At 35.7% G+C, this 13,654-nt stretch overlaps 2 protein-coding genes across 5 annotated transcripts in view; one reads left to right on the forward strand and one right to left on the reverse strand.

Annotated features, from left to right (window-relative positions):
* LOC132119423 (uncharacterized) overlaps positions 1-13,654 on the forward strand; it is a 233,911-nt gene that overhangs the window by 132,287 nt on the left and 87,970 nt on the right. The gene's annotated exons all lie outside the window — the stretch shown is intronic.
* fgd5a (FYVE, RhoGEF and PH domain containing 5a) overlaps positions 4,308-13,654 on the reverse strand; it is a 52,163-nt gene continuing 42,816 nt past the window's right edge. The window contains exons 13-21 of one of the 2 annotated variants that reach the window (XM_059529340.1): positions 8,928-9,011; positions 8,717-8,796; positions 8,529-8,622; positions 8,290-8,427; positions 7,177-7,279; positions 6,754-6,890; positions 6,552-6,653; positions 5,642-5,796; positions 4,308-5,519 (exon numbers count right to left, since the gene is read on the reverse strand). In XM_059529340.1, coding sequence (XP_059385323.1) covers positions 5,483-5,519; positions 5,642-5,796; positions 6,552-6,653; positions 6,754-6,890; positions 7,177-7,279; positions 8,290-8,427; positions 8,529-8,622; positions 8,717-8,796; positions 8,928-9,011 — 930 coding nt within the window. In that variant the 3' untranslated portion in view covers positions 4,308-5,482. Of the gene's footprint in view, positions 5,520-5,641; positions 5,797-6,524; positions 6,654-6,753; positions 6,891-7,176; positions 7,280-8,289; positions 8,428-8,528; positions 8,623-8,716; positions 8,797-8,927; positions 9,012-13,654 lie in introns of both variants that reach the window. The other variant, XM_059529339.1, reaches the window with a different exon arrangement.

Consider the following 13,654-nt stretch of genomic DNA (forward strand, 5'->3'; position numbering starts at 1 on the left):
AATGTGATTGTTTCTTCATTGGAAGAGATCTGGAGAAATTGTCCACCAATGGATCCTCTGTCCATCCCCTGTTGTCCTCTCACATCAAAACTCAACATATTTGTTAAGACTGTTTTTGCTTGTATGCAGTGCTTGGTCTGTGCATATTTCTCTTCTGATTCAGTGAGAATGACTTTGTGATGTTTCTACATGCAGTTTTTCACTTCACAAGACATGAATTAATGGAAAATAGTCATGCAGATTATTGGAGGATTATCATGAAATCAGGTCTTTGAACTCTCATTCTGATGGCACCCATTCATTACAGAGGATCCACTGGTGAACAAGTAATGAATTTCTATCTGTTCTGATGAAGAAAAAACTCATGCATATCTTGGATGGCCCAAGAGTGAGTACATTTTCAGTAAATTAAATATTTTTGGGGGTGAACTATTCCTCAACCTGTATTTCATATAGCCTGAACTGTCGTATTTTGCATCAAGGTTTTCAAGGATGAGAACGGGTTAAGCGACCAATTCAGGTTGTCATTCACATTTAGCATCTTTCCCTGCAGCTTGTGACCCTATCAGGACCAGTATTCCCTGTTGAAAAAAAACAACAACATATGCTGGTTAGGTATGTTTTAAAGCATGGTTGTTGGTTTGAGCTGGTCCTCAGCTGGTTTAAGCTGTTCCTGAGTAGGAACTAGTTGTTGAGGACCAGCATATGACCATCTTAAACCAGCTCATAAACAGCTAAGGACCTGTTTAAGTCAGCTCAAACCAGCAGCCATGCTTCAAAACATACCTAACCAGCATATGCTGTTTCTCCAACAGGGGAACCACCGATTAAAAACTACTGATCTTCACTGTCTCCATCATAACAGACATTAACAGGAAGGACTCTAATAGCTACGACTTCCTTGACCTTCCTGGTTAAACTAATAGGCTCCTGGTGGGCTCACTAGTTCCACTGTGTCAGTGAGGCTGATCACTGGGCAGAGGAATGACTGACCGAGGGCGGAGTCTGCCCCAGTTTCCCAATAGAGCCAGCAGGAACACCCCCTCCCCCCAAAAAGAACAATTTGTCTAGTTATCAACTGCTATCTATTCCTCACTCTGTGTCTAACTCCAATTCTGTCCCTTCTGATATCCTTCTGTTACATAAAACTGGCACCGAAGGAATACGTATGTTGATTATGTAATGCAAACATAACTAAAAAGTAGAAATAAGGCCGTGGGATTCCATGCCAGAATGAATGTCCTTTACAATAGACAAATGATTGTGAGTTATTCTGAACACCACTGCATTTTAATAACTAGTACAGACTATAAACGGATTTGTATGTTTTGTATGTTGTTATACTGTAGTTCTCTGCTTAAAGAGAGGACAGGAATGTTAATGTCCAAGCTGTGTTCTCAAAAAGAAAGCTAGGTGGTGACCTCATGGATACAGCCATAGCGCTCTGGAACTCTGCCCTCCCACTGGAGATAAATAGCACATATTCATCTGGTCATGGGTGAGGGTGATGGAAAAAACGGGAAATAAAAAGCAAAGGTGCTAATATCCTGGAATACATTAACATGGTTGGGGAGAACAGCGCTAACATAAGACTAACTCTGTTTGTTTGTAAAGAAAAGATGCTCATTTACCATTCAAATGTATGTATTTTGAACAGGCAAATAGAAAAGGTCTCCCAACTCTGAAGTTCTGTAAGTTTTAGCTAGTAATGGATGTGAAGCTCATTCAAGAAACCACAAAAGCCAGAAACCCTAATAGATCTTGTGTTATTCATGCCCATTGTGCTTTAAGTCTTGAGGAACAGAGGAACACCTGTGTGTGGTCAACCTTTGTTTCAGTTTGAGGTTCACTTTTCTCAAATCATTATAAGATCCTCTCAGAATGACTGTAAAACTAAAATATGATGACTTCATGTATGGCTCAATTTAAGTTTTACCTTTGGGGTCCACAAACTGATATATAAAATATATAGAATGCATTTTAAAAATTTAAAAAAATAGGCTTACACATATAAAAATAACTTGTAATCTTGCCGTTGGTTTAAATATCAACACCACGATTGCCTACTCAACAGAGATTCAATAAACAAGATAATATTGTGTAACTTACTGTACATTTTAGACACACTTTTTGCTCCACCAACAAAAATGCCGAAGTCAAAGCAGTAATCTGACATTACTAATGTTTTTAACTTCAGTTTGTTGCTTCCGACTAAAATATGAGTCTTCTATCCATAATATTGCTTTCTCCAGTGAAAATCATCTAATCTGAATCAGGAGAAAAATATGCACAGATAAAAAACCTAATCAAACAAATATATTGGTGGGTTTTGATGTGAGAGGACAACATGGGATCTGTCTTTTATTTATTTTCACTTTACAGGACATTAGTTGAAGGACTGGAGTCTTATGGATTGTTCTTATCAACTGTTTGAACTCTCATTCTGACGGCACCCATTCACTGCAGAGGATCCGTCGGTGAGCAAGTGATGTAATCGTAAATTTATCCAAATCTGTTCAGATGAAGAAACAAACACATACATCTTTTGTAGCTTGAAGGTGAGTAAATCTTCAGCAAATTTTAATTTCTGGGTGAACTATTCCTTTAAATGAGGCGCAGGCAGTTGTTGAATGTACTTTTTTAATGGTAATAGTACAGACACATGAAGAGAGGAAGTGGAGTCATAAAAGCACCTTGTTCTCCATGTTGAATGTCTAAATGTCTGAACCTGTTTACGAGCTCATTCTTCATCCACCTGTACACCTACAGTACTTCACTAAAAATTACACACTAACAAAAATACTGCCCCCAATCTAATGAAATGACATTTTAAGCAATTAAATGCTTAGAATTGATCAATTACTCTTTCATTAGTGGGTCAGGGGAACTCAAGGGAGTGTGGCAACTAGAACAGTCCCATTTCTATCTCACTTTTCTTCTTTAACATCCCTTTCTCTTTCTTGCCAGATCACCACCTTATCATTGCCAGACTATTGTTATATTCCCTTGATCCTCTTTTTAAGTCTTCGTTCCTATCCTGTCCTTTGTTTTCTATCTTATTTTATATCCTTTGTGTCCTGTCCTGGATGACCTATAGTAAACCTCCGTCTAATGAAGTCTACTTAGTCTCGACAGCCGACTAGAAACTGTTAGTGAATGCTGATCTGAAATCAGTACTGTGCCATTCTCGGTGAGTAAAGGCATTATATTCAACTTTGGAAAAAAGCTCCCAGGTCTGTCTCAATATAACAGTTTTCAGGGGTCTACAATAGCACTGTGGACCTCTGCATCATTAATATTTCAAAGGATGAAAAGAAATAGGCTGTAATGTTTTGTGCTGCCTCTTTTTTCTATCATATCAATTATTTAGGCATTCTGCTGCTTAATCAACATCTCTTTGTCTGTATGCAGACGTGCTACAGACCACTTTGATAAAGTTAATTATCTTAACCTAGTTATATCGCATTACTTGGCTGCAGTTTGATAATAGAGCATCGTTAGCTTGGTAGTTTTACAATAAAGAAAATAAAATATTGTAATGCATTACGCATAATTATTAAACAGATATGCTAATTGCAATTGGCTGATGGGTAGAATGTAAACCAACATCGAAATCTGACCAATTATTTCTATTAATACTTGCAAATATTTACCGCATAACTGGCAATAAGCTAAAGTGTGTGTCGCCCCCTAGAGGCTGTATCTTCAAGGTTTCTTTAATACTTGATACATTTATGGTGTAGAAGTTATTATTTATCTTTTGCTAAAACAGAAACATTCCAAATATCTAAACAAATGAAGACCAAAAATCTTATAATCAGTAATTTCTTATGAAACGGCTGCTTTTATGGGGAATAATTACAACTAATTTAACAGTGAAAATGTCACTTTTCTTACCTTTAAAAAGCATATTTACATTATTTTTTATTGCTCTTCATGCAGGGTCTTTATTTAAACTGAATAATGCATTTAGGAAGAGAGATCATCTCTGTAGGAATAGGATGCTGGGAAATATCAGAAACAAATAACTGAGAATGAATACTAGCACTTTTTTAGTTTTACAGAATACAGCTGTTTTCAAACTTAACATTGAAAGACAAAAAAGAAAAAAGAAGAATGAGTCCTACTAGGCATTTTGAACAACAAAATTCACCTAATAAAAAATGGTTTATGATCACAAACGTTTTGATCGTTTATGATCTTTAAAAAAAATGTCATTTTTTAAATGTCTTTTGGGAATAACATGGCTTTAGATGATGGCCTAAATGCAAAACTGCTTAACGCTGTTACTGTACATAAAGCATTATTTTTTAATGAAAGGTTCAACCAACACAGATGTTCACAACATTTGCATATTAATTTACATGAAGGTTTTACCAAATGTGGCCTTCATATACATACAATCATCCTTACATAAAATTACCATAGTTACCATAGTTTCTGATGATATACTATAGTTAGTTATTAAGAACGATGTTAATTACACCTAATGCATATAGAATCATATTCAAAATATGCTTTTTCTTCCAGTATATTTTTATTGTATGATGTCAGTGTGGCTAAAATCATATTAGCACAGCTTCACTGTAGTAACATTAACTGTAGTGGTATTCTAGTGAAAACAATGGTTGCCAAGTTGATGTTTGTAAGGGAACAGATCAGCTTGAGAACCACGGTAAAATAACTACCAAATGTGAGGAGAAAAATGAATCACAGCGGATGATAGCAATATCTTAATACAGCTGCAAATTAAATATATTACACTGAATTGTAAAATGTACAGCTCGCTTCATTTAGGCTATGCAATTCTTTATCAAATCCATGTGTGTGTGTGTGTGTGTATTTGTGTGTGTGTGTGTGTATATACATACATATATATCACATGATGTCATTTTACTATAAAACATGGACTTTTTATATCTGAGGTGGTAGGATATGCCATGCTAAACATTTAGCTGTAAAATGAAATGAACAATATTTTGTCTATAATAAGCCTGTATTTGCTTATCACATTCATCCAAACTATAATAAATGACTTAATTTATTTTTAACTTTACATCAGTATATAAAATGACAGCACTGAATTATACCTGCATATAGAAAGGCAGTTACAGTTTCTAAAAAATTAACATTCTCCTTTATTTGACACAGATGAGTAGTTTCAGAACAATCATTCACAACGCCTGAGCTTCACTGAACTGCACCCTTTACATATGGCACTTTTCTAATGAGTCTGTGAAGTAGGTGAGGCATAGCACTCGTCCTGGGACAGTACAAACACTGAGTGGGACATGCCTTGTGTGTCTTTAATTTCAGCAGCCAAAAGGAAGATAAAGATCAAATTGAAGGTATTTATGGTGTGATTCCGCTGGTTTCTCAGGCACAGGTGACTCTGATGTCATAGGCGTAAGCCCATGATGGGTTTAGCTGTCTGGGGAACCCTGCCCAGAGTCCTGCTGTCAGCTGGGCAGATAGCAGGATGCTATAACACTGTGGCCTCTTCCATTGCGTTTACCCACCTGTAGAAATAAGTTTAATTTCTTTATCATAATTCTGAGGATTTCGATTGTGAATAAACAATGCATCATTACAATGATTTTATTTCTCTATAGGTGTGCAGCATGACTCTTGTGTGTCATACTTGCGTGCAGTATGCTGGTCCTCTGCTCTGAAGGTGTAATACAGTGTTTTTTTATGGTACAGCTGGAAAACATTGTCTTTGTCTTCCCCCTCTGATCGATCCGACAGCTTCACAGTAAAACCCTGCAGAGGAAGACTTTCAGATGCCACTTTATCCTGCAGGCACAAAAAACACACACACACAGAGAGAGAGAGAGAGAGAGAGAGAGAGAGAGAGAGGGAGGGAGAGAGAGGTTAAATGTGTGCAGGGCATGTGCTATTTTCTGGTGTTACAAAGTGTTATTATTTTGCATATTTCAGAACCTGGCCCAGATAAAAATGTGCTTTTATTCAGCACAGTTCAGACATTGTTACAAAAAAGTTTTTAATAAGATTTACTAAATATGACATTATAATTGTTTCATTCTGTAATTCAAATCCAGATAATATGCAGTCTGAGAAGAATTTAATATGGATATATATATATATATATATACTGTATATTCACATTAGTTCAATAATTTTGGGTCAGTAAGACAATCCTTTAATTTGTATTAATATTAATATTTTTATTTATTTATTAATATTTATTATTAAGCAACACACTGTTTCGCACAAATTTTTGTCCTCACAAAATATTTCTTTATAATATTTCACAGTATTACTGTATTTACAGTACAGTATGTTTGAACAAATGAATGCAGCCTTCTTTTAAAAAACCTTACAGACCCCAAACTATTGAATAGTAGTGTTAACAAATGATGAATATTGACAGCTCCAGTTGCATTTCATCAGTCACACAAAGCAGTTTATTTGTTACTGATACAGGTACTGATTTAGTAATGACGCGAGGAAGTAGGTAATGTAGTGTCTGTGCTGGTGTGGGAGACTCTGGGTCCCCTCACCTCTCGTGCTTTAAAGGTGTAGAGCACCTTGTCTTTGAGCAGAAACCACAGCCTCTTCCACTTCCTTTTGCTCTTTTTGCATCTTTGCAGACTGCCACTCATAGTGGACCCCTCTGCACCCACAGATACCTGCACACACAGAGATTACTGAGTAATTATGTTTTTGGGTGAGACATTAAAATACCTCATTTAAATAACTGAATGTGAATGTAAGCATTTGTGTGTGTACCTGTGTGAGAGGTGAGGTGCTCTTTCGGTTCCTCCACAAGCTGGGTGGCTGTAAGCTCTGAAACACAGCAGAGAGAGGCCTGCTGGCCCTGTGTGTGCAGGGACTGGCACTCCCGCATGATCCTGGAATATCACCACCTACATACACATCATACACTGACATTACTAGACAGCCCTTATGATGCTTTAAATATTTAAAATTGAAATAGGCTTATTTGTTTCAACAATCAATTTTAGATGAATAATGACGAATAACAGAAATAAATATATTCTTGATAATATTCTAAAAAAGCATTTAAATGGTGATGGTTCAGATCAGTATTCAATCAAAGTGAACTGTTTACAGTACATGAACAATTTTTGTAGTATTTCTAACCCTAACACTGTTTGAAGTCTGATTCATTTTGGAGCCTTTTGCTCTTACTTTTCTTTTTGAGCTCGGCGTAGCAGTGGTCGCAGACTTTAGCCATCCTGTCCTTCAGGTACTTTAGTGGATACCTGTTCCTTGAGCAGGAGCGACACACAACCTAAAAACAGAGCAACACAGCTCAGATGAATAATGAATATGAGATGCGATCAGAGATAATAATAAAAAAGAGAGATGTGTAATATCAAGAATGTAGGGTCACAATTTAATACTGATATTCAGTATGCATTACTGTTTAACAAGTTTGGGGTCAGTAAGATTAAAAAAAACTTTTATTTAGCAAAGACACAGTATTAGAGTATTAGAGACACAGCAGTGTGTATCATATAAAACTATTCAATAATTACAACTAAATTATTGACAAAACAAAATCCCTGAAATCTGCTTTACAATATTTCCTCAAAATCTACTAGAATATTGGAAAACTTTGCACTATAAAGTCAGCATATTACTTTGAATGAAGTAAACAATGAACAAAACCCTTATTTGGCACAAGGGAGAGCTGACACATTTGTTAACCAGCCAAGTGGGCACTGCTATCAGCCAATGCCAAATACCTGCTGACTAGCCAGGCTGATCTACTAATAATCCAGGGGTGTCCAGACCTGCTCCTGGAGGGCCACTGCTCCAACCATGATTAAACACCTGAAGCAGCTAATGAAGCTCTTTAGACACAACAGAACAGTTCTGTTCAGGCAAGTGCGTTGGACCTAAACTCTGCAGGACAGTGGTCCTCCACAGACAGATTTGGACACCCCTGTACTAGTCAATCAGTAATAACAATCCTATTCATAATACCACAGAAAAAAAGACCAAAAAATAATGACAATTCAATAAAATGCTTGAATAAAGTATTATTTTTTGGGGGGGTTGAAAACAAAACACACATAAGTACTATATATATAAAAAAATCTATGCATATAATTCTCTGAAATATCAACTATTATAGCCCTGTTGTTTGATAATTGATTACGATGCACTTGTTTTTCAAATGTTTTTCAGAGCCACTGTAAAGACCACCTTTGAGTGTAAGCTGTAACAAATCAAAGAATATATGTCTTGAATTTAAGAATATCAGATATCTCTCTACACATGGTACCGATGTCTCACCTTTCCACATGCGTTGCAGTGATTCCGTCGCAGTGTTAGGCTGAAGTCCGACGTGCAGTTCATGCACATCATCACATGTGACACAGGAACTAGAACAGGAGCAGCCTCTCCCAGAGACATCCATAATTTCTCTCTCGCCTGCCGAATGTTAATTACACACATTTCATTATTTAGGTTACTTAATATTGAACACTAATGCATTAAACTATATAACTAGACCATACGACATTTCCTCACACCTCACTAGAGCAGCTGAAGGTATTGAGGCCTGCGGCGTGATCTGCTATAGCCCGGCTCAGCGTGTGGAACCAGTCCTCTCGCTCACTTAAAGAACTATCAGAGATATAAAGAAGCTGTGCTTGAAGTTATTGTATGACAGCAGATATCAGTACAGACACATGCAAACCATTATGGAAATGCTCTTTACCTCGCTGAGAGGGTGATGGTAACGTCGCTGACTTCTATCGTGAGTGTGTTGAGCACATTGTCTATGACAGGTTTACTGACCTACAGACACATGCAAACACTGCTACGTTCTTGATAATACAATTTAAATCAAACCTTATTAAATCTGTTTTGTGTCCCAGTTGGTTAACCAAAAAACAAAACTGATCCCCTGAGAGACGCTGATGCCTTACCTTCATTCCAGTTAGAGACAGTGTGTTCTTTAGCCTGTATTTACCATCCTGCTGAGGGTAGGTGTACAGCATCACATCATTCATCTGCAACACACGGACAAACATTCTCACTCATCTAAATGGGGACATTCCATAGACTAGAAATTGTTTTTAAATACTATTACCTAACCCAACACAGCACCCAACATGTTCTGTGTTTAAAAAAAAGAGTTACTATAGTATATTATTTCTATTGAATAGAACTATAACAATAATAATATTTTACATTATTTAAACCCAGTATGAGCCAAATTAATAGTGACGCTTGCTCTCTGTTATGCTTATGGCTACCAAAGGGAGGCAGTAAAAGATTTAATAAAAGGGAATCCCTACTGTCTACAACAATGTTTGAAGCCCTCCTTACATAGATGTAACCCCTCCCCATAGATGAAAACCACAGTAACATTATATTTTACAGTGTCCTTGTTATACATGTTAAATACACTTATTATAGTAATAGTAAATTCTGCCTAATTACAAGCAACTAATCCTTAACCTAAACCTATAGTAAGTACATGATTTAGATTATTTTTCATTTTATTTATCCTGAGGCCCCCTTGAATTTTGCTGACCCCTATTTGAAAACAACTGCTTTAAATAGTTTTTACAAGATCTAATTGATTCCTGTCTGCTCAGTGCACATTCTTCCACAAGTGTAGCATGTTCGGTACATGAACATGTTCAGTAAAATAGGTTGGGCTTGATAAAAACAGTTTATGGGATATTTTCTTCTTTGCTTTGGTCCTGACAATGAAGTAGCTGTGCTAAGAACACAGACTCACGCCCTCAAACAAGCTATCCCTACACTTCAAACTATTGTCTTTGCTAGACATATATAGCTCCAAACAAAAGTGCTGACATCATCAGACACGCAATGTGCATGCCCCAAACATCTGCAGTTCACAGGCCGGGTCCAGGAACGCCTCTGAGGAAGGCTGGCGGGACAAAGACAACAAAAACATCAACACCAACAGCCACAACAACCCTCAAACAGCTGAGAATATAACGGGCACAATATTGTCCTTATACATTTACTAAATTCTCATTTAACTAGTGTGTGGATCTCACTTGAAACATGGGAGAGAAAACAATAAAAAGCAAAAGCTATATGATACAATTACAGTAGCAAAACAACAACAACAACAACAACAATACCCTGTTATTAAACTATTAATATGTATGATATTTGTGAAAAATTCTTATGTAGTTCAGCTCAGCTAAATGTACTTGACCACAACTTGTCTGGTTGTTCATGATTACTGGATAATGATTTTTATAGGGATATCTGGGACAGATTTTCTTTTTTATGCAATTTACTGAAAATTATAAAAATTTAATTATTTTTTAATCAAGACTTTTTCAGGTCTGTAAATCCAGCATTGTTTTAGTATTATTTGTATACTGTGTTTAGTATTTATTAATAATTTCAGTTTTTTGTCATATTTTATTTCAATTAGTTGCCGAGGTAGCATTTCTATCTTCTTTATTTTTTAGTTCATTTCAGATTTACTTGGAACAATTAAAAAAGTTTAAGCTTTAGTTAACAATAACAAAATGGTGTAAATCACAGAATTAAAATTCCCTGTCACATTTTCCATGACCATGTCTCAGTGTTCACAATGTATTTTTTAAACCAGAGATAGCCCTTTAAAGATATTGCATGCGTTGACTGTAACGGTTGTAGGGCAGAAGTTGTAGATTAGTACAGGCAGCAATGGGTGGTTTTGACGGAGGAAATGGTTGGCAGGATTTTTTTGAGCTGATTCACTTATAACTCCATAAATTAAATCCAGATCTCTAAGAGTCATCATTACCAGGGGACTCTCTGACATCATCATATTACACCTAGCCAGTGCTGAACTCTATTACATCAGTCACAAGCTCCCTCTAAAAAAGACATAAATAAAAACACCAGTCCGAACTTGATCGATTCAGGGAGAGGACAGAGCAGGAGAAGACGAAGAAAGACCCCAGTATCGAGGGTCTTCTGAGCCAAGAGTGTCACAATATCAGAAAAGCTTCCTGTATGTATGTATGTACACAGTCCAAAATTAACATTTGTCAAGTGCTAGTTTTCCAGTAACATAATAAGGAACTACAACAATTAGCATGGATTAAATTGAACCGTATGAACATGAGTGTAACCGATGTCAAATCAAATCCATAGACTAAAAACCGGCTTTGCCTCGAACAACTTTAACCTCAGAGAAAAACTGCCAATGTGAAAATATTACTTTTTATTAACAATTCTGTGCCAAGTGAAGTTTCACCAAGACCAGCTCATCTCACATACGATGCTGCAAATCACACAATGTACAATTAGTACCAAATATACAATATAAATATAAAAAAATATATTATATTATATTATATTTATTATATGATATTATGTCATCCCACAGTTTCACAGACAAGGCTTAAGCCTAGTCATAGGCTAAAATGCATGTCTGGGCAGTTTAAAAAAAAACTGGAAAAACTAGTACTGACATACAGTATCTTATAATATGTTATTGCCATTGCCACGTTTATAAGAAATACTTAAATTTCCTAATTGAACTATGGCCTAATCCTGACTCAACCTAAGCCCTGTCTGTGAAACCAGGCTAATATAATATAATATAATATAATATAATATAATATAATATAATATAATATAATATAATATAATATAATATAATATAATATAATATAATATAATATAATATAATATAATATAATATAATATAATATAATATAATATAATATAATATAATATAATATAATATAATATAATATAATATAATATAATATAATAAAAAAAGTTAATTTAATACTTGGAAAATTAAGTTTACTCAGTTCTTAGAACCTTAGAAAAAGGAGGAAAAAACAGATGGAAAGAAATGTGCTTTTTAAGGAGAATGATTTCTTTCCACACCTAAGGGTGCTTTCACACTAGCACTTTTGGTGCACACCAGGGTTCGATTGATGTCAGAGTTCGGTTTGTTTGGATGATGTGAATGCTGTCTTCCGTACTCGGAAGTCAGCTTAAAAACGATCTGGGGTACGCTTCATGTGAACTCTGGTGTGGTTCGCTGCTTATGTGAACGCAATCGTACCAAATCGCGGAAGTGAACCGCTTTTAATGACAAATTATTTGATGGAAATGTGTGTTTTTGTGTGTGTTTCACTCACTTTCCTGATGAGCGTGACTGACGCGCTGCAAGCAGAGAGCTGTGCATCTCATTTATGTTCGCCTTCAACGTTCTTTAGAGCATTTTCAGTACATTCGTAAGACAGACGCCAGTGCCGTTATGTACCGAAGCTTTATAAACAAAACGAACAGTTCAAATACGTAATACATAAAAGTGCAGAGAGTAATGTTATGCATTTGCCGCCTTGCGCTGTTGTTACCAAGCAACGGGGTAAACAGCTGCTGGCCTGATGACGCAAGTGATCCGCGGTTCGGACTCAAATATTATAATATGAACACAGTCCAGCGGGGGCAGGGGGAGGGGGGTGCAACCGAACTCGGGTTCGGACCAGGCAAGTGAACCAAGTGTGAAAGCACCCTAAAGGTCTATATAGACTATTCAAAAGTTAATAGTCAGTATTTTTTTTTAAATGTTTTACGTTTCTTATGCTTACAAAGACTGCATTTAATTGACCAAAAATACAGTAACAACAGTAATGTTGTGAAATATTATTGCAATTTAAAATAACTTTTTTGGGTAACTTGACATTATTTAAAACATTGTAGCAAAACAATATCAAGATGTCAAATCTGTAATGATAAAATATTATCAAGACATTCAGAAAACCAAAAGTGGAAGTAATGGAGCAAATGTACTTCAGTGACTACACAACTGATCTGACTGCTCAGCCTGTTTTTAGTGTTGTTTTTCAGCTGCGGTGGCTCAGTGCTGTTGATCTGTTGTTCTCTGGGCCTAGTCTTCAGTGTGCTGTCAGTACAGTCCCAGCACAGGAAGCTGGCATCCAATGACCAACAGCAGACATCCTGAGAGGAAGTAAGACCCTTGAAAACAAGAGTGCTATAAAGAGGGGTGGGGGTAGCCTTGAGCTACAGCTAATGTGGCCTCCAGTTTCTGGTGAAAAGTTATGACACACATAACCCAACTCGCTTACTCTCTAGGAAACTGACTTAACTCACTTATGTACATCTTTAAAAGTAATTTCATAGTTCTATTGTCTTTATGGTCAAAGTGAACTTCTGAATGTACTGACAAGCATTTATGCTTAACTAAAATATACTTTAATTTCTATTGAAACTTGTATTTAAATATATATTTTTTTACACATTTGTAATGATGAAGTTGCAATTTAGCATGTTTAAAATATATTAACTTTAAAAGTAATATAAAATAATTCATGATGAAGTACACATAAAAATTAATTTCTTTATGACAAAAGATAATTAAAACAATGATTTAAAATGTACTTTAACATAATATTTTTATTTGACTATTGCATTATTACAAAGTACACTTTTTAAAAGTGTACTTAAGTATATTAAAAAAGTGATGAAAATTAACATGCTTTAGATGCACTTAAGTTGCCTTTTTCATTAATATTTAATTAGTATTATATTATCTGCAAGTACAGTTTTTTTTTTTTTAAATATACTTGAAGATTTGATGTATACTTCAAGCGGACATTTCATACGATTAAGCACACTGCGAGTAGAGAGAAGC

The sequence above is a fragment of the Carassius carassius genome, chromosome 38, assembly GCF_963082965.1.
Source record: "Carassius carassius chromosome 38, fCarCar2.1, whole genome shotgun sequence".
Classification (NCBI taxonomy): Eukaryota; Metazoa; Chordata; class Actinopteri; order Cypriniformes; family Cyprinidae; genus Carassius; species Carassius carassius.